Source organism: Ambystoma mexicanum, chromosome 6q, assembly GCF_040938575.1.
Source record: "Ambystoma mexicanum isolate Mex_15411 chromosome 6q, UKY_AmexF1_1, whole genome shotgun sequence".
Lineage (NCBI taxonomy): Eukaryota > Metazoa > Chordata > Amphibia > Caudata > Ambystomatidae > Ambystoma > Ambystoma mexicanum.
The window spans coordinates 82,487,207-82,508,865 of NC_090937.1; the positions used below are offsets into that span (position 1 = coordinate 82,487,207).

The 21,659-nt window shown below is 46.1% G+C and overlaps 1 protein-coding gene across 7 annotated transcripts in view; it reads left to right on the forward strand.

Moving 5' to 3' along the window:
• YTHDC1 (YTH N6-methyladenosine RNA binding protein C1) overlaps positions 1 to 21,659 on the forward strand; it is a 286,099-nt gene that overhangs the window by 155,067 nt on the left and 109,373 nt on the right. For all 7 annotated transcript variants that reach the window (XM_069630508.1, XM_069630503.1, XM_069630504.1 and 4 more), the window contains 2 exons: positions 2,704 to 2,870; positions 7,489 to 7,568. In XM_069630508.1, the coding sequence (XP_069486609.1) occupies positions 2,704 to 2,870; positions 7,489 to 7,568 (247 nt within the window). The remainder of the gene's footprint in view (positions 1 to 2,703; positions 2,871 to 7,488; positions 7,569 to 21,659) is intronic.

Sequence of the window (21,659 nt, forward strand, 5' to 3'; positions counted from 1 at the left end):
ACTGCCCTCTACCTAAGCCCCTCCTCTGGCAGTCATCTTCAGATTTTGGTAGCACGTAAAGTGGTAGGACCAAAAGAAAAGCCGCAAAGGGGCAGGTGGGAGGGTTCGCTTGTGAATCCATGCCCATGAATAAAGAATACATAGCAGTACACACAGGCACAACCACGGGAGATGGCAAGGCTCAACAGAAGCATCTCTTACCTCCTCATCAGGCTCACCTTCAAGCGAACAGGTTGCGCAGCACTGCTTGGCTGACTCTGGACTCCTCCCTGAAATCCCTGTTGACGCAGTAGAATCTTGTGAAGGTGTGCATCGACCTCCACGTAGCAGCCCTGCAAATCCAGCAGGGGCACACCAGGCAGGTAGTCCCTTGACAAATTCCTTGACCAACCGGTGCAACCACAAGGAGGGTCGTCCTGGGGATCTGGTTTAGCGGGAGATAGCCGCCAGATGAACCTTGGAGGCGTGAGCCAGCCCCGATTTAGCCAACAGCAGCAAGGAACAAGTTACTTACCAATAACTGTTTTTCTTGAGAGAGACTGTTACTTAGTTATCGTAATGTACTTATTTGTAACAATGTTAAGCTAACTATTCCTGAAACTGAAGAAGCAACATAGTTTACTACCAATAGGGTCTGCTTACTTTGAGTTGCCTATGGCCATTCTAAAAGTCTACTAATGTGCTTTTACTCCCCTTGAGTAGTATTCTGCCATTGTGTAACACTAGGTTTTACTCACCTTTAACTGCGTGCTGCTATTCTAAATATGGTTATACTTTGTTTTACTTGCCATGAGTATTCTGTTAGTTTTTATAATTGTTTGACCGATGGCATTTACCTTTTTAAAGAATTATCTTTACCTATTTATATATAAAATAAACCATAATTTTTACAATACATCAGTGTATACGTTTTGTTTGGACCATATATATGCTACAAGTAATTTTTACCTTCCAACAGCCCTCCCTCCTGAGATAAGCCTGGCTGTTCTGTCCTTTCTGCCATATTATCAGGTGGTATAGCCTTCTACTAAGATTTGGAGTTTCTGTATTGCCCAAGGTATAGATTTATGAAGTCCCTTTAGAAAAACTGACCTGACACCCACCACAAACCGCACACACCTCACAATACCCAACAGGAAACCAAACACAAGCACACACAAGCACACACAAAGCACCCATGCAAAAACATTCTCCACCACACGACAGCTACCAACCCCAAACGCACCAATGTTCAGTGACCGGTTTTTCTGAACTGAAGCTGCCAACAGCACATCAAAGTCCTTCTCCCTCCCACTAACAAACCCCCAACCCTCCTCCTATTGCAGATCTGCTGGACGGCCAAGAGACCATGCAAGGGGCAGCCGTGTGCAGCACAAGACCACATAACATAAATGAGCATAAGGAAGTGAAGCTGAAGGCTTTACTTCCCTTCAGAAAGTCAGGTCGGCATCAAAAACAATGCAAAACCAATGGGGTTCCATAGAAAAGTATGGAGGGAAAGTTTCAAAAACTATCTTTGCTCAACATCTGCATCTTTTTATGTGCGTGGAGGGGATGAGTGCGTAGAGGGGATGAGTGCGCAAAACAAATTAAGCATGGAGCAGATAAGGGTTGTGGTGCGGATGTGGGTTGTGGTGCGGATGTGGGTTGTGGTGCGGATGTAGGTTGTGGGAGTGGATAATAGAATGGAGCGGATATATAGTGTTTTGATGATTTAGGGTGTAGAACCGATGTAGGGCGTGATGGGGCTGACCAGATGTAGGGTGTTGAGTGGATGTAGGGTGCGGTGGTATTGAGCCAATGTAAGATGCTGAACAGATGTAATTATGGTGCGGAGCGGGTGTCAAGTGTGGAGAAAACGGCCGATATATGTGCGGGACGGAATGATTTGAGTGCATGGAACGTTTGAAAGAGCATGGCAGTGAACGGTTTTTCGAGTGCTTGAAACGGTCGTAATGCATCGAACGGTCGGAGTACTTAGAACGGATGGAGTACTTGGTACTATTGGAGTGGGCCAAATCTCAAACACCTAAGGTAAACCACCATATCACATCTCCACGCTTACTCTCTTCTTTACACCACCACTCAACTAGAACACAGCGATACTATGACACCATTCGGTATAGCTGTTCTCATACCATCATCTGCCTCATACTCCCCATCACCCTAATTAAACACTGCTGGTTATACACCCTCCAGCCTAGGCGTTCTCCTCAGGCCTAACACAGTCAGAATTGGTCTGGGTAAAAAGCTGCCAGAACGAACACATACTCTTGATCTCTCAACCACTGCATCTACCGCTAGAAAGCGGCTATCACACGAATGCCACACCAGCTGCACACACATCAGGTGCTCAGACGCACCGTTTGACTTTCTCTATTCTCTCTACTGACTTGAACTTCGGTTCCCGAGGGCAGTCAACCTACCAGCGCCTTGAGACTATACCAATGGTACATAAGGCGCTATATAAATGCAAAATAACATAACATAATAAATATCCTAAATTCTATTGCTTTCACACCCTTAAAGATTTGAATCAGTCACACACCAACCTGGCAAAAACATAGAGCATCAACAACTTGGTACCTCCGCCTGTTATTGAAAAAACGTATATGGATCCAAATTTGCATCAATGTTTGTGCTTTTGCTGTAATTTGTGTAGCTTACACATTTAATTCACATTCTTTATTTTGTCTGTTTAAGGAAATTGAAAATGGATGTGGAACCCAGCTTTGCCTTCTTTTTCCTCCTGATGAAAGTATTGACTTGTATCCGGTCATTCATAAATTACGTCACAAGCGAAGAGCTAACTCTCAGCCACGAACAAGAGGCAGACCTTCGCGTCGAGAACCAGTGCGGGACGTGGGAAGGTTAGAAACGTTCTATGGACAGATAGTAAGCACATGTATCGGAATTACGTGACGGAAGAGTACGATTCACGAAGCATTTTACCTGCGATGATGAAGAGAGCTTGAGAAAATCCTCACATCAAGCTACATGGACTAGTTTGTGGCTTTATTGAGGATTTCGACTCCCCTCCCCCCCAGCTGCCCCTTCTTCATAAGTCTGTCATTCCTCAAGACCAAAATGGGGATCTTTATGCCTTAAAGCAATCTCGCTGAATGGATAGCTTTCTTAGACTAGCACAGTAGATTATCTTTGTTGGTACTGAAGCCTACAGATGGGCTTAATATTTTGATTTGGGAGAATTAGGAAGCATTTCCTTGCAGATAAAAATGTTAATTTCTTGTTTAAAAGCCTTTTCTTTCAGGTGTTTCTCTGGAATAACCTAATCAGATATGGGACTTTTATAAAGGATCTCTAATAATTTTGGAGAAGATGATGCCTCGTATTGAGGAGCATTTTTTAAATTTATTTTGTATTCAAGAGGAGCATTATTTGGGACTGTCATGTGTTTAAGCCTATTTCCAAATGTTCTCAAAGCGGGTTGCAGCAGTGAATGCAAACATCTTGCTGAGCTTCTGAAAAGGATAGGTTCTTCCCAAAGGTGATCAAGTAAAGTAGCCCATGGAGACGCGGCAACAAACCAAAAAGAATGGCTGTTGCTGTGTCTGCACGACCCTTCCAGATGCTGTCAGTACCTGTGGACTGAGTTAGAGGATCGACATGGTGATTGATCACTGCATTCTGAACTTATCAGCCTTGACCAGCAAAAAAGGGGGTGTAAGATGCAGAATTGGAGAAGTTTTACAAAGAACTAATAAGCCTTGCATCCAAACCTTTCTCCCTTTTGTAGCCATTTTCATTCAGATAAATCTTAAGCTAAAGACTGTTGCATATGTGGTTGACGGGATGCAGCCTTGGGTTAAGTTTTCTATTCAAGGATATGTCGGTGGTAGGTAAAAAAAATGGCACCAGGAGAACCCCAGTTTCTTTGAGCTAAAAAAAAGGACTATCAAAGGTAGGCGGAAACCTGGCAATAGCGCCCTTATATGGACTGAGCACCCAAGATGTCTTGAAGTTTTAAGCTGGCAGGTTTCCGCAGCACAAAAGTATACTCACATGAAGTTTTTTCACCTTGTTTTGCAATGGACTGCAAAATATACTTAACGCCACCACACCTTCTCAAGCCTTCCAGGGTCTCCCTTTATGCGAGGCTTACAGCTTAAAACCCTTAGTTGGACTACTTTATGAACTGTTACTGTCATATTTTATACCGGTCGTAAGTGCACTCTCAAAACTACAGGAAAGCGGTATGTTTCTTTTTTACACCAGCTTTTATTCTTAATCTGAATTTTCTATGCGTTCAACTACTGTCTTTTTGCTCAGATTGTGAAGTCAGACTTTTTAAAAATGCTTACATTTTTGTGTGAGAGTATGGGGTGGAGGGAAGAAGTTTGTTTTGCAAACTTGTATGAATGTTGTAGCTGATTTTTCAGTTGCACTGCAATATCTCGCTAAATTAGCCGTCAGTTGACAGGTTAATGAAAGTTCTTTAGGATTAATGTGGAAATGTCATTATGGAAAGTCCTTTGTCACAGCGGTGCCTTAAGTGCGTAGCCCAAGTTCAGCAAATTTTCTAGCAATGCCAGAATCAATTTGATGCATTCAATATTTGGACGTTAATTTTTCAAAATTTTGTGCCCAGAATGGTGGCATGCACACCTAACAGTACGAACCAGTTAATGGAAGAACATTCATGTAGATTCGCAAACTGGAATAAGTTGGTGCTTTTGAAAGACCTGTAGCAAGTTCTTTACTGTGCACTTTTTTAATTTCTATTCAATTGGCTCATTCAATGTAGTCTGTTCAAAGGTAGTAGAATGCTCGGGAAGGAGGAGTCTAAATTGAGCTACTCGTTTTTTTTTTTTTGGGTTAATGTACAACTGGTTTTAAATGCTGCAAATCTGGACCCGAACACATGCTTTTCACAAGTCCTCAATTAGCCATTTCACAGCTAGTTTATCTGGCATATTTGTCAATAACCTCTAGTCGGCATTAAACTCAGAAGTGCCACTGTTTTTTCTGCAGATGAACCTGGATGCTAGTGAAGACTTGCTATAAAATACATCTATAATTATATTTGAGTGTAGTTTGCTTAGTTTTGAAGGGAGATTCAGAACAGTTTGCCTTAAAAACCACATATGAATTTTTATTGTGGTGGTCACATTAATATGTTATTTTAAGACATGCTTGTTGCTTCAAAAATGTGTATGTTTCTCGTGGACATAAGCACCATGAAAAACTCAATATAAGGATAGATTTTTAGACTTCACATTTATTTGCTGATATGATACGTCATTTATAACACGCATGTACACAAGTTTCTAGGCGTGACAAGACAAAGGAGGGGCCACAGAAAGACACAAAACGATCTTACTTGGCATTGTGTCATTCAGATCGTGCGAATGCAAGTGCGGGGGGGAGGAAATGGGTAAGTGCAATCAGGGCAGAAATTCTCAGAGTAAGTGCAGCCAGGGCAGCGCAGCTTTGGGTAAGTTCAAGGAGGCAGGGAACTGTAGGGTTACAGTTACAGCCCCCAAGTGCGCGGTAGGTCCGGAGGCAGTGCAGGGGCGACTGGTCATAGAGGGGCATGGTTCCCAGTGAGAGTCTGAAGGTAGCCCAGCCACCAGTCAGCAGAGAAGACGAATAGGTCAGCAGGGTAGAGAGCGGGAGAAAGCAGAGGCAAAAAGGAAGGCCTTGAACTGCTTCTGGAACTTGAGGTGGTCCGGCTCAGGTTTGAGGGGGCAGGGAGGCCATTCCAGAAGGAGGCACCTGCAGAGGCGTGAGATCTACCCCCCCATTCTCTGCCTGTAGAAGCGTCTGACACTCAGAGTTTGAGGTGGCTGCGTGAAGGGCTCGAGATGGATGGTGTTAAGGAAGAGAGTTTTGTCCTGTGGGCCCCGACCCCAGAAAGCCTTGTGGACGATGCAGAGGGTCTTGAAATTGATCCTTGCAGCCACCGGGAGCCAGTGGAGAGATTTCAAGGTTGTGGGATATATAAAGTCCCTGGGCTTCAGGCCACGGACAAGTCTTGCAGTCCTGTTCTGGATTATTTGCGGAGGGCGGTGAGTAGAGGAAGGCAGATTGAGAAAGAGGCTATTGCAATAGTCCAGCCTAAAGAGAACCTCGCTCGTGAGCACTGGAGCCTGTACAGCAGGAGGGCGACAGTACTGGGCTTGGCATTTTAAATAGCTCAATACTGTTGGGGGAGGATTTTTATTTGTACGGCAAGTATTGTTGAAAGAGCCACGTGTTTAGTGTTTTGTGGAACTGGAGGCGGGTGGGACATTAGTAGTATCTGCCAGGATTGTTACAGATGGTTGTGATGTGAAGGACAGTTGGTAAGTTTTCTCTGTATGGGCTAGCTAAACCACCTACAATTTTAGTTTTCTACGTGGGGTACAAAAGCCTCCAGAGGTGTAGACTTTACCTGCCAAGTATCTTGGTGTTTCATTTGAGACTTTGTAGGTGAAACATGCAGTTTTTACTATGGCACTGGCAGGGGGGAGGGGAAAGCAAGTCCAACTCAGTGTTGGGTAGGTACTTCCAGAACTAGAGAACAGCAGCATATGGGAAAACCAACTTATGTTGAATGGCTGTTTGCAGCCCAGAATCAGCGTTCGAATATCTTTTCTAAGTAGTAAATGCATGGAAGTATTTAGTGAGTGTAAAGCTTGTAACTAGGTTTGTGTAGTACCGGTTGACATTTTATAACAATGGTGGTCATTACCACATTACTTTGTGCTTTGAGACAGGAGGTAGGCACTAAAGAGTATTACTTTATTAGGATTAGCTGATTCAGCCAAGCTCATCAGCCATTCCAGAGTGGTGACTGAAAGCCTCTTTACACCCTTTGAAAAGTGAGCAGCCTTTTTTCAACATTTCCTCTTGGTAGATGCCACTTATCCCCTTCTCGTGGTAGAGCAGAACTCTTCGCTGAAGGTATGCGACTGCAGACCTTGCATGGCTTTTTTCAGAGCATAATTTTGCTATGGTTTAAAACTCCACTTTTAATTATACTATGTATATTACACCTTCAAGTTGGAAAAACACTGGGCAGCTTATGCAGCAAAACATTTATTCAATGTTTCAGAGTGGACAGTTTAACTTTATAAACACCTTTAGTGACGATCACAGACCTAATCAGTTACAACCCTCTCATTGACTTGGGATACTCATGCTTTTTGAATTAGTTAAAATATCAAAGTTGGGAGAAAGTGATTATCCGAAGCAGTTGCCTTGTGACATGAGGGTGGTATGTTGATTAAATGTGGTCTTCTGGCTCCTTGTGACACAAGGTTCCTCTGTGACAAATGCCCTTGCACTAGGTATAACATGCTTAGTAAGGGAAGTGATTTTAAGTCCTATAAACCATGTAAAACAGATTGTTTTAATCTATGCAGAAAGCACTTGAGTAACTATATATTTAATGTTTGAGGACTAATCTGAGCAGGTGTCTGACTTCTAACATGTCTTGTGAAACTTTTCATGCAGTAGCTCATTTCCAATATCTAATTTATATAGGCGTCGACCCGAAGAGTATGATATCCATAACCGAAAGAAACCAAGGATTGACTATCCCCCTGACTTTCACCAAAGGCCAGGTTAATATCTTTATAATTATGCAGATAACATTGTATGAAAGCTTGACTTGAGTATATCATTTTCAATGTGGATGTTTTGTGTTTACCAGTAGAGATGAAAGGTGATTTTGCCTAAAGAATGTATCTGTTTTGGAAAACATGGTTAGCTCTGCATGGATTTCAAACTAACTTTTAAAATGTGGGTTCCATTTTTACCAGGGGTGGTGGTGGGGTTGGAATGTTTGGTTATAATCTATGCTTTTGCCCTGTTCAGTTATCTTAATTTTTTTTTGGATGCTTTTAATTGAAATATTTTGGTTTATAACTTCCTCTTCTCCATTAACTATTGTCATCCTGGAACATAGATCTGGTGTTGATTTTTAATCACCATCACTTTTTATTCTCCATTCTCTGTCCCAAAATAAATGTTTTATAAGTAGTATTTTAATTCCTATACGTTCCCATTACTCATTAGGTGATTTGGACAAGTCGTGATAACTGTCCCCTTCATCTCAGTGTGTGGTAGGATCACACAAAATGTTTACCAATTAGGTGTGACTTTGTTCCACCCTGCCTGCAATGATGGGTCTTCCTGGTAAATTTCCACTACAACCTCTGTAGCAATATGCGTCCCTTGTTGCCAGTATTCCACAACTCTTCTTTTTTTTGTTTTGTTCATATTTGCCTTGAAATATCCAACATCAGTCTTATTCAGATTTAGTTCCTTGCAGTCTTTTCTGTGGCAGCATTTCACAGTATTTTGTCCAGCACCGTTTACCTGAAAAACTAGTGCTTGTAGTGTGGTGTAAAATGTCCTGAAATCATTTCTTATGCAAGGTACATTGCCTTTTGGCTTCTGTTTCTGTTGGCCACTGACCTTTATGTATGGAATTGCATTTACACCCATCATAGTAGTTTGTGGTTTGGCTTTTATTTTTTACAATCGGAAAGTTGTGGCTGGCAGCTTACTGTTTGGTATGGTATCTGTTATAAGAAGTCTCTTTGAACCCAGCACACATGCACAACAAGCACCTGAGGCTTACAAATCTGTTTAGAGTTGCATGCTTTGCATAGGCCACCTTCTACTGACTGGTGCAGAGTATGAACATCTGTGTACTTCTAAAGTAAAAGTACTTCGACCTGGGTGGTTCTCCAACACTATCCATTATCTATTTGTAGGTAGATGAAGGGATAGTATGGCAGCAACACCATTCCATTTTGGAAATGTCTCCCTGAAGCACTGTATTAGTATTTGAAAATTATCTCCTGAAGATTATTTTGGGTGGTTGTGAGCAAAACTGAACAATAACTTTTCTTTTTGTTGCAGTAAATGTCATGTAATAAACTGTATGTGAAAATAAATTGCAACAGTCATTTGCATTAGACCACACCACTTGCAATCCACCCCAAAATCTAATTTGCACTCCAAAATAAAACACCAATGTTCTTGCACAGAACATACAAACTTAATATGTAAGACCAACCCCTTCCTAAATCCGATTATCCCTCTGGCAAAACTTCCATTCTCCTGCATGGGGGCTGGCATGGATTCACATGCTCATGAATATTCCCTGTCAAGCCGGGAATGCTTGGTAAAACAATTTCAATTTCACTTACAAACTGTATTTCTCCTCTAAACCAATCACTTTACTCTGGGTCGTACTGCTCCCAGCCAATGGGTCCTCTCATCGGAGCAAACAAAATGGCGTCTCTTCAGCTCAAGTAGCTGTGGCTTCCAAACAAAAACTGATGTCCTTCCTCCTGGTTAACCTTAACCAGCTCTGGGAATGGTATCCAGGCGTTTGCTGAGTTGATTGGTCCCACCAACTCAAAGGAAGAAGCCATCCTTGAAGGAGCTTCTGTTGATTGGAGATCCTGCAATAAGGGGTTGCAGCAGGGCTTCACCGGGCAAACCAACAATCCAGTGGTTGCAGCAGTCGTCCTCTTCCAGTTCGTCTTCCGTTCTTTCGTTCCAGTGGTCGACTCTGCCTTCCAGTCCTGGAGACTCGCCTTTTAAAGTTTTCTCCATCATTCCAGCCTAGCTGTCACTCACCCAGAAGGGTGGCTGTCCTTGCCGGACAGTCAGCCAGCCAATCACGCCAGAGTGCATTCAGGAAGGGGTTTTGGGCACCTCCCTCACTTCCTGCCCACCCCTGACACACAGACGCCATGGGCGGACTTCACTCATGAACGAAGGGACCAAACCTGGTTTGGCGCGCAGAGCTAAACACTAGGACCTTTCCACAAAGAAAAGGCGAAAACCAATGACCAGAATGTTTTTACCGAGGGGTCTTGGGCGTCATATTGAAAAACATGGCGGCCCGATTTTTAACTACCGGTGTTCGCGGTCGGGGAAAATCATGGTAGTTAATTCTAAAACCACTACCACCAGCCATTTCGAGAGGAAAGGGTGGCATTTGACTGCTACATGAGTGTTTAGACCCAGGGGATGCTAGGCAACCCCTCCAGCACTCTATAGGAAGGTAGTGTGTGCTGGGTCTATTAATTTAAAGAGACTAGTGAAGTCAATTTAACTTTACATTCACTGGGAGACAGTAGTTCACCCCAGAGAAGGTATTTAAACCTTGGGAAGTCCAAACGACATCCCTGTGTCACTGCACTAAAGGTGCTGTGTGACACAATAAAAAGATGCCATAACCAAAGTAACAAACACAGACAACACATTAAAAATGAAAAGTTCAAAGTTCCAAAATTTAGCAAAAGCTCTAGGGTGGGAGGAATTAGCACTTGTATGATAATTCTCCCTAACATCCTGTACCAGAGGCGCGAGGCCAAGAAGACGACCATCATGGCAGTACCCCTCCTGGGTGACGTGTGGGAGCAGTGGCCCGGTAGGAGTAGCACATCCCTCAACTCTTGGAGGAGGTACAGGCCATGCTACGAAAAGGGGCGATAGAGCTGGTTCAAGACAACTCTGGGGCTCCGGAGTCTATACCAGATAATTTTTTAGTTGAAGAGAAAACCGGGGGCGGGTGGCCCATTGTAGACCTTTGGCGTCTCAACAAGTACCTCAAGAATTGAACCCTCTTACCCTGCCTTCAGAAATAAGGTAAAATCCTGGCTCTTCTCTCATCCTGGCTCTTCTCTCAGCTGATCTAAAGTCCCCAACATGCCACTGACTCCTCTTGAAGGCTTAAACAACTTGCTTTAATCCATTACTGTTCGAGGCCGACGCGAGGAGACGGATTGTTACTAAGTAGAAGGGAATTACCCGGAACTTATGGAATAAGACGGAATATGATGTGCACCCTATCAAGCCCCGTTTTGTTTTGAGAAAGGCTTTTGAGTAGCCGAAACACGTGTTAACAAGAATTAAAGGGCAAATAAGGAATAAAGGATGTTCTTTTGAGTTTTTGAACTGACAAGTGTGGCGCAATTCTTGAGTGGCAAATTATTCATTGCTTTAAATCAGACCTACGCTTAGATCTGCAACACTAGACGAATGCTCTTGAGACTTCACTCTTTCCGAAGACAGGCGTCCTGATCTGTAACACAGGACAGTTGCTTTCCTTATCTACTATTGCACTTTTATATCTTTATTTGTGTACATTTGCCTTCCATGTTGAGACGGCACTGCACGCTCATTGTATGTTTTTTTGTCTGTACCGATAATTGCCTGTCTGTTGTAACAAATTTTGTAACCTCAAGCAAAAGCGCCCAGATACCCTTGGGTATTCAGGATGTTCACGTTGCATCACGTGCTCTGCCAACTGGAGGAAGGGGACTTCTTGATGTCACTGGACCTGAGGATGCCTACCTCCACGTCCTCATTCACAAGAGGCACCGAAAGTTCCTACGCTTCGTAGTGCAGGGACGGCTCTACCAGTTCAAGGCTTCAGCCTGAATCCGGCCTCCAAGGGTGTTCACGAAGTGCCTGGCTCCGGTGGCAGCCCATCTGCATCTACAGGGAATACACATGTACCCATACCTGGACAACTGGCTCATTCGGGCCAGTTGGTGAGAGTTGGCCGTCGGACACACAGACAACCATCTGGATGATACTCGTCACCCTGGCATGGCCAAGACAGATTTGGTACCCGGACCTTCTCAGCGTGCCAGTGTCGCCTCAGTTCGAGCTTTCGATGGTCTCGGATCTGCCCACCAGAGAGACAGACGCAATCCTGCATCACAAACCAGGATCTCTGAAGCTGAGGGCTTGGCTCGTGCTGCTCTAGAGGTTGGAAGATACGATTACCCAGCAGACTGCAGGGAGGTCCTTTTCGCCCTCAAACGCAAGTGCAGGAGGGCTGAGAGGAAATGGCATGCTACCGGGACATCCTCTGACAAACTGGCCTGCTCCAAAGGCAATAGCGGCTCTGCCTGCACCAAGAAGAGATCTCACATCCAAGCCTGCGTCTCCGTGGCATCTAACAACTTGGCCAAATTCTTTAGAATCTGCAAGGAACTGGCCAATCCTGCTGCAATCTCTACCTTTCCTGTTGCCTCCAAGGCCCTTGCACGGCTCTAGTTTCTCATTTCATCTCTAAAGCTCAGGACATCCTGTCCTTGCTCTCTTCCTCTCCCCCTGCTCTGCCTCTTCTTCGGCCACCTCTCCTCCCTCCTTTTCTGCCTTTCCCCTGTTCTCCCTAGATGAGGTTTCTAGACAAGTCCGATCTATGCCTGACTTCTGCAACCACTCTTTCGCCACTGGAGTCTTCACTTCCCCCCCTGAAGTACTCCCTTGTGCACCCGCTTCTTAAGAAAACCTATGCAGACCCTTCCTGCCTGGCTAACTATTGCCCAATCGCCATCACCCCTTTCCTGGGCAGACTCCTGGAAAAGTTGGCCATCTCCCAGCTTAATCTTCACACTGAATCTGTTGGCTGTCTTCATGACATCAGTCTGGCTTCAGAGCAGCCAGAAGCACGGAAACTGCTCTCCTGAACATCCGCGAAGACCTGCTCTCTAACCTCTATTCAAACACTGTCCTCATCTTACTTGATCACTCTTCTGCCTTTGACACGGTCAACCATGCCATCCTGCTCAACAGTCTGTGATAACCTGGATATCACCGATCAGGCCCTGGCTTTACTCTCCGATCGATCGTCCCAGGTCAAACTTGGGTACTTGCTCTGCTCTATCTCTACCTGTGGTGTTCCCCAGAGGTCTAATCTCTCTCCCTGGCTGTTCAACCAATACCTGGCACTTTTTGCCCACTGCATTGCTGCTCTGCCCAAAATTTCAGTGCTATGCGGATGACACTCTGCTCATTTTCAGGCTCCCTTCCATCACCTCTTCTTTTCTCATCTCCTCCCCTTCTCTCCTCACATCTGACGTCTATTAGAAGTCACACTACCAGCTGCACCTCCTCAGAGGTATTCTTCCTTTCCTCTCCTTCCCCCAGAAGCTCACTGTCTCCAGAGCTCTCTCTAGGCTGGTCTACTGCACCAGCCTCTTTGTAAATCTGCCTGCCTCTACTCTCTGCCCTCTGCAGCTCATCCAAAACACGACTGCGAGACTTGTACTTGGCCTCAAGCCCAGCGATCGTATTTCTCTAGGACTGAAATCTCTGTCCTGGCGACGAGGATTAAGTACAAAACCCTCTGCATTGTCAACAAGGCCTTCTGGGGCCTCCATGCAGTCAATGCTCTGTTCCTGAATATCTTCCTTCTCGAGCTCTTCGCTCATCCGCCTCCAACTCGCTCAGGGTCAGTCGATTTATCCAAGCAACGAGTTGGTGGTAGATCTTTCTTCGGCTGGGGCCTCCCTTTGGAACAGCCTCTCTGAAAATTGAGGAGAACCATCTCTGGTTCCGGAAACAACTCAAAACCATCTTCTTTGCTTCTGCTTTCTCTCCTCCTCTCCCCTGTTGAACTCCTAGCTGAAACTGCACTGGTCACCTGGCTACCCCTGTTCTCAGGCCCGGGTCCCTTCCCCGCCAGTTACTCACCTGCACTGCCCCCTTGGCAACCCTTGCACTCTGGGGCTGTCTCTGTATCCCTACAGCCCCCTGGCAACACTTGTCACTTGATGTCTGCACTTACCGGTGCACTTGCCACCAGCTGGCCGCACCTCATTTATTGTACTTATTTATTGTTTATTACTGTCTATCCTGTGTACTGCACTTCCCCTTGCACTCCCCCTGCCCCCCTTGCACTTGCACAATCTCAATATCACCTGGCCTAGTAACATCATTCTGTCTTCCCTCTGTTCCCCTCCCTTGCCTCATCGCGCCTTGAAACACTTGTTTATAAGTGCGTTATAATTGCCATATATCATATCCTATATATCAAGGCCAGATTGTTGTCGACTCTTAAGTGCTATGGTCACTAGTGGAAGCGTTTTGCTACGTGGTACACATGGTACACATACACTGGTGACCGCGCAGATTACCACCCCTCTGAGAGGTCACGCCCCTGCATATTCTTCCGTACATGTCCTTGTTCAAGGCGGGGCTGGCGCACACCTCCATCAAGGTGCATCTGGCGGCTATCTCCCCACTGCACCAGTTCTCAAGGAAGATCCTCGCTTTGGTCCTACAGACTCGTCAAGGAGTTACTCAAAGGACGTTTCTGATCTTTCTTGCCGGTGAAGGCTCCTGCCCCGGCGTGGGAATTCAACGTGGTTGTGACGAGGCTCATGGGGACCCCCTTAGAGCCTATGCATCAAGCCACTCTCAAGTTCCTCTTGTGGAAAACGGCTTTCCTTGTGGCCATCACCTCTGCCAGGAGGGTGGGTGGGATCCAGGCCCTAGCCTGCAAACACCCTTATCTGACTTTCCACTAATCGAGGGTGATTATGGGGACGCACCCCTCCTTCAAGCCGACGGTTCGTCAGAATTCCACCTCAACAAGCCTTTGGTGTTACCTGTGTTTTTCCCAAAGCCTTCCTAATCGGCTGGAAGGGCCTTGTACTCGCTGGACTTTGCTCGTGCTGTAACGTTCTGCGTGGCACGCACAAAAAGGTTTCGGAAGACTTCTCAATTCTGAACTTTGGTCCTGTGAGCCATGGGAAGGCCTTGTCCAAGGTTTCCATATCAAGGTGGCTCTCCGGCTGCATCACGCACTGTCTTCGGTTCGCCAACCAATGACAGTTCGTGATGCAGCCAGAGAGCCGACCACTGCCTGGCCGTCCAAGAGCCCACTCCACCAGAGCGATCGCTGCGAGGATGGTGTTCCTGTCTGGTGTGCCTCTGCTCGACATCTGCAGGGCTGGCTACGTGAAGGTCCATTCACACCTTCGATATTCTACTGCGTCGACGGGGATTCCAGAGTCGGCCAAGCAGTACTACGCAACCGGTTTGCTTGTGGTGAGTCTGTTCCAGAGGTAAGAGTTGATTGCTTCTGTTGAGCCTTGCCACGCCACGTGGTTGTGTAATGTTGTACTGCTGTGTATTCGTTATTCATGAGCATCTGAATCCACACCAGACGCCATGCTGGAGAAGGAAAAACATACTTACCTGTACCTATTGTTTTAAAGCATGGGTCTGGCATGGAATCACAATCGAACGCTCCCTCCTGCCCCTTCTTGGTAATACTGCCACTTTACGTGCTTACCAAATCTGAAGATGGCTGCCAGGGGTATGGGCTTAGGGAGAGGACTGCCATTGGCTAGGGGCAGTATGACCCAGAGTACAGTGTTTGGTTTAGAGGAGAAATACAGTTTATAAGTGAAAGTGAAACTGGTTTTTATTTTACTGAGGATTCCCGGCCTGACGGGGAATATTCTTGAGCATGTGAATCCATGTCAGACCCATGCTGCCATATAGTAATTACAGGTAACTAACGTGTTCCTTCACTTAGTGTGCCTATATTAAAGTGCTACCTACAAAATTGCCTTCCTTTCCTTTCAACCCACATAGTAGAACAAAATTAGACCAGTCCTGCCCCCCTGCCTGACCTTCCACTTCTAAAAACACCAATTCGAATAAGGTGGAAGATCCTCTACATCCATATTTACAACCGGTCCAATATTCAACTATGCCACTTAAAATCACCTCTAAATGTTAATACTTTAACTTTCTGTTAATAAAACCTGTCGAGCTTTGCTTTCAACATGCATTTTAAATATTACATTTTCAGCCTGTTAAATTCTATTTGATCATTTGTATACTAGAAATGTGATCAGTTGAGGCAATGCCTTGTCAGACATCCCCAACAGACACGGAGAACGCACCAGACAACCATAACCTGGTTTGGAATGAATGAGTGGATAAGGGGGGGGTCATGGCTTTTCATCAGGTTCTGGGGCCAGAGACAGCAGTATGTCAGTATTTCATTCACTTTGAGCATATTACAAAATGTTAACTACTTCAACAAATCGACCCTTCCTCTTGAAATCGGTTTCTTTTTGGAGAATAGGTTGATATAACCGCACTGCAAAGTAGGCATTTTGGGATTCATTGTATAAGGACTATAACTTCGGCACATTGTGGGGTGATTTCCTAAAAAGATTCACTTGAAATCACATCCAAATCTCTTAATTCCTGATAAAGGCCCTTTACTGTAGACCTCCCTAGTGACCATATATCTATTTTTAAAACATTAATTTAATATGTGAGATTCAAGCGCTCTGTTTTATGTGATTGATGCATAATTTGGGGGCATTTGTGCATACCTGTACATATAGATGGTTTTCTCCTCGTTATGCATATTAGCTTGTGCCCTGACTTCATTAGACAATCTGTAAAGGGCGACCACACTAAAGGAGACTTTATCTCTGGCATTTCCAACAACATGAACAGCTGTCTCTTTCAGTGTTAGTGATGTGTGTTTTTTGGAGTCTTTATTACTCTAAATTTATGATGGTAGAATCATGGGGGGGAAGTCCTTGTGAAAGTTGCCTGCATCATCCCGGACCAGGAGTACTGTTGAGACATTTTGAGTGCGGTCAGGTTGTGGAGTTGATCCTTATCATCCTAAAACTCCCACCTTCTCAGTTTTCACTACACATTAACTGCTTCTTTGCGCTGTCTCCCTTCTTTTGGCCAGTGGATCCCAGAATGGGCGCCTAGAACAGACTGCAGTACAATTTCTGATGCTTGTTAACCTGCTTTGAATCACATGCTGTGCATGACATCTAATGGTAACCGCAGAGAACTGCATCTTTGTCTTTCGAGGATTGAAAGGGTGCGTCGACATGGGTGTGCCTGTAACGCTATCCCTAACGTGACGTGTAGGGTACCCAAAATCCCTTGCGCGTTGAGGTCCCTCAATTTCTTTTCCGCCCAGCTAGCTGGTCACCTTAGGCGGAGCGCTTATCAAATTGCAATATTGTAATATTTCCCGACCTCCGGTTATATTTATCATCGTCCCCTCCTCAACGATTGTTTCCAGAACCACCGCCGAAGACAACGAAAGAACACACTTCTACGGCTGGGTCTCCGGTCGACGCTGTTGCCCGCGTGGCTGGGCCTTCTGGCCGACCTCTACAGTAGGGAGAGTGGGGTCTGGGGGAGACTGGGGGTTTCTATTCTCTTCAAGAATGTCTTTCCTTCTCCCCTCTTTGTCCCTTTTGGTTTTGTTGTCACTTTTAAATTCCTGAGCTATGGACGGACAGGACACCATTTAAATTTTGCCCTTCCAGTAAGTGAGAATTCCCATGGAAAGGCAAGCACCGACGGTGAAATAGGTTTCTTCCCCTCAATAATGACGAGGCGTCCTGTAAGCTCCTACGTCCTAAGACGAATAAGGAGCGTCGGGTGAAACGGTGGGCAGTCTACGTTATGTCGCAGTCCGAGCGTAGCTCCGCCGCCACTGAATGTGATGAGGAGAGAAGTGACGACCAAGGCTCCAGTTCGGACGCCATTGACCTTATGTCGGAGCGTTCATGCTCCACGACGCCCGTTCCTTGCCCCGCTAGGCACAACGCAAGTCCCACTTTGGGGAATGTACATCCCGGCGACGGGGACGCACCCGCTACTCAGGGCACAAATTACACAACCCCCCGTACCGCCTTGACGTCTCATTCGAAGCGATCCAAAGCGCCAATGGGTACGTCGGATTCTTTGGCACCTGCCGATTCGCGTGATCGGCAGCCTTCCACGCAACCGCGTCAACGGCCTGCGTTCAGGCACTCAAAGTAATGGCGCCAGCACCAAAAGCCACGCAGCTGCCGAGACGCCTCGAAGTGCGCCGACGTTGCATAAAGCCCAGGTTGCATTGAAATCCACGGCACAACCGCCTACACAGTCCAAACACCTCCCAGTAACGCTGAACACTGGCAAGAGTATGGCTAAGATTGTTTCGGCGGCTTAACATAAAGATAGGCCCAAAGGTGCTTCGAAAGACATGACAAAACTGAAAGATTACACTGAAAGTCCCCTATCTTTATCTAAAACTCTGGTTGAGAAATCTCGACGTTCTATGGAAGAGGATCATCTGTAAGAGCCCTTTCCTCCTCTAGACACCTCTGGCTCATCTTGGACCAGAGAGGAGTTTGAAGGTTGCAGACTTTTCTGAGAGGTTTGCTCTTAAGAGGCCTCGTGATCAAAGCCCTTATACACCAATAGCAAAGTTCCAAAGGACCTCTGAATTACTGATCAAGAAGTTGTTCCTATTGACCCATACCTACAGGAGGATGATCCCTTTGATGATCCTGCTGATGATCCCACTAATCAGACCCAGGGATGGGGGGGGGGGCGACCAGCCGGTAGATAACCCACCTAGGCTGTCCCCTACTCATACCCTGACACCTTATGTATGGACTTGTCCCTCTCCCCACCATTACGTCAGGCATCACCTAAAGAAAGCAGCAGGACACTTCCAAATTGCCATGCAGGAGGCAGTGCCAGATTTGGATTTTGTTGAAGTCATTTTAAAGGAGAAGCCTCCTGCCAGCCAGCCAGGCTATGCCATTGCTTAATTCTATTAAGACACATTGCTCCTTCATTAACACCCTGACAAACCAGGGCTGTTAATCCACTGGTGGAAAAGCTTTTTCGCCCTTCCCCTACTGACCCCTTTACATTAGGGGGTATGCCACCCAGGATTCTCTGGTGGTCACGACGACAAGGAAGAAGGCAGTTGTCCCCTTGTCCACAGACGAGGCACTGCCTGCCAAAAAATGTAAGTAATTGTACGCTCTGGGAAAGAGAATCACTACTGCGGCAGCATACTCCACCCGCATAGCCAACAACACTACGCTCTTGGCCAGCTACTCTGATGTTCAATGGAACCTGCTGCAGGAGGGCCTGCAGGAGGTCCCTGATCCTGTGTGTACTCGCCTGCTTACAATTGTATCTGAGGGGGTAAGCAGGTGAACCAGAATATTCTCAAATACTTTAGACGCTGCAGAGACAGCAGGAAGGACTTTAGCCCAGGATACCCTGCTAAAACATCATGCCTGGTTGAAGAACTCTGGGTTCAAACTAGAAACTCAGACGTCCTAATCAACAAGCCGGTGGAGGGCTCCAACCTGTTCGGCAAGGCCTTTGATGAGGCGCTGGAAACGGCAAAAAAGGAACACAAAACTTTGAACCAAATTACTCTTTCAACAGAGGGGGTGGTTCTCGAAGCTCCTTTTGTGGGCAGTCCTACTCTCGCACCCCTGACAACCAATATGGTTCTGGGAACAATTGGTCCTCAGGACAGGCGTCTGCCTCCTCTACCCCCTATCCACCTAGGGGACAACGCCGTGGGAAAGGAAGGGGTCTTAATGCCACCCCCAGATGCTCCCTGGCCTCCAGATCTGGGTCCCCTCCCATGCCTCCCCGGTCAGAGGACGTATCATTCCTGCACGCATGGGAGAGGATTACAACAGACCAGTGGGGTGCTCAAGTCCATCACCCACGGTTACTGTATAGAGTTCAGCTGACCGCCTCGATTCAGTCCTCCGAAATCAAGCCGCCTAACACCAGAACACCTGAGGATCCTGCTGCAAGAGGTCGAGATAATGCAGGAAAAGGGCACTATCGAAGTTGTCCCTCTTCTACAGGTAAACAAGGGTATTGATTCAGTTTACTTCCTTGTACCCAAAAAGGATCTCACCATGCACCCTGTCCTAGACTTGCACCCAGCGAACAAATTTGTGAAATCTCAGAAGTTTCATATGGTAACGCTGCAAGAGGTAATTCCTCTGCTGACGCAGGGGGATTACATGGCAACATTGGACATGAAAGATGCATACTTTCATATTTCAATGTTGCCGGCACACAGCAAATATCTTAAGTTAATGATAGAGGACAAGCATTACCAATTCAAGGTCCTTCCCTTCGGCTTTGCCCCAGCCCCAAGGGTGTTTACAAAGGTGCTGGCCGTGGCAGCAGCACACCTGTGCAGGTAATCCATTCCAGTTTATCCTTACCTCGACTGGCTCATAACGGGGGATTCTCAACGGAACATGCCTATCAAATACCCCAAAGATGATAGACTTCTTATTCAGTCTAGGATACTCCATAAGCGAGAAAAAAATCCAGCCTAGACCCCAGCCAAGTCAAGAAGTTTCCAGGGGCCCTAATTCAGACAGAAGACGGCCTGGTCTTCCCCTCCAACGAGAGGGTCCAAAACATGCTGTTTCAGATCCCTCAGTATGTAGCCAGTCAAGAGGTGATGGTACGCAAGGCCATGCAACTGTGCTCAACGGTCAGTGGTGTCAGGCCAGCGGACAATGTTAATGTTAAAGGACATTTGTACCGCGCACTATCACCACCGAAGTGGTCCCCTGGGAAGATCTAGTGGTTGTCTTGGCAGCCCTCGTTCTCTCTACAGTGGTGGTCAAGGGAAAACATCTTGAAGGGGAAGACATTCACCACCCCCGCAGTAGAAGCCACTCTCACGCCAAACGCATCTCTCACGGGATGGGGGGGCTCACCTACTTCAGCTGACGGCGCACAGCGTTTGGTACCCAGCAGTAGCGTCGAACCACATACACCTGTTGGAGCTGTTAGCAGTCTTCAAAGAACTGAAGGCCTTTCAAACACAGTTGCTGGGGAAGACGGCCCTGATCCTCATGTACAGCACCACAGCCATGTACTACCTGAACAAGCAGGGGAGCACTCACTCTCCAGGGCTATCCAAACTGTCCCCAGAACATTTGTAAATGGGCTCTCAAACACAAGATGTGCTTGTTGTCTCAACACTTTCCTGGGGAACTCTATCTTCTAGCGGACGTTCTCAGCAGAGACTTCCCACTGCCCTTACAGTATGAATGGCGACTACACGAAGACATCTCCAACATCTTCGCTGAATGGGGGTTCCCAGAGATTGACTTGTTTGCAACTCGAGAACGCACAATGCCAAGAGTACGCCTCCAGGTACCCTCAGAACCGATCCAAGCGGAACGGTCTCTGAATAACATGGTCATGGCGATTTGTTTACGCTCCTCCCACTCCCCTCGTCAACAAGTTCATGCACAAGATGCACCAGGAACCAGTCACCATGATATTGGTGGCCCCGCAAACCCTGGTTCTCCCATCTGATGGGATGAAACTTCCTTGCCCATACAACATGTTATCTCAAGACAAGGATGAAACACTACATCCATGCCTGCAAACTCTAAACTTGGCGGCCTGGCTCCTGAAATCATAGAGTTCGGGCACCTCCAACTTACTCAGAGATGCATGGACATATTTAGGGAAAAAAGTAAGCCTTACACTTGACATTGCTTTCTAACCAGGCTCCCTGATGTGACCTAAATGTGGTATTGACCAGACTTATGGGGTCTCCTTTTGCGCCTATGTATAAGGCAAGTCTCAAAGCTCTTACGAAGACAGCCTTCTTAGTGGCAGTCACTTCAATAAGGAGAGTCAGTGAACTACTGGCCCTTTCAATTTTAGACCCCTTTGTTAAAATGTGATTTATTTCTATACAAGTAACGGTCCTGAAGAAGATGGTTCAATAACTTTGGATACCATCGAAACCGGTTGACCGACCAACTGGTCATTGGGGGTCTCATGACCATCTGTTGATATGCAAGACAACTAGGAGGGATATGCTAGAGCACAACCATAACTGCACATCGTGCAGAAAGTTTTTAGTGGTCCAAAAGATATGGCCATTTGTTTTTAACATGTTTTCAAGCACAACCAACTGTGTTTGGTATACTTGATACCTGTGGGTAAATAAATCAGTTCATAAAAATCCCACCGTTACAAATATACATTGTTTCCTATTAGTCAGCTATTACAGACAGGATCTAATAACCAGTCCTGTT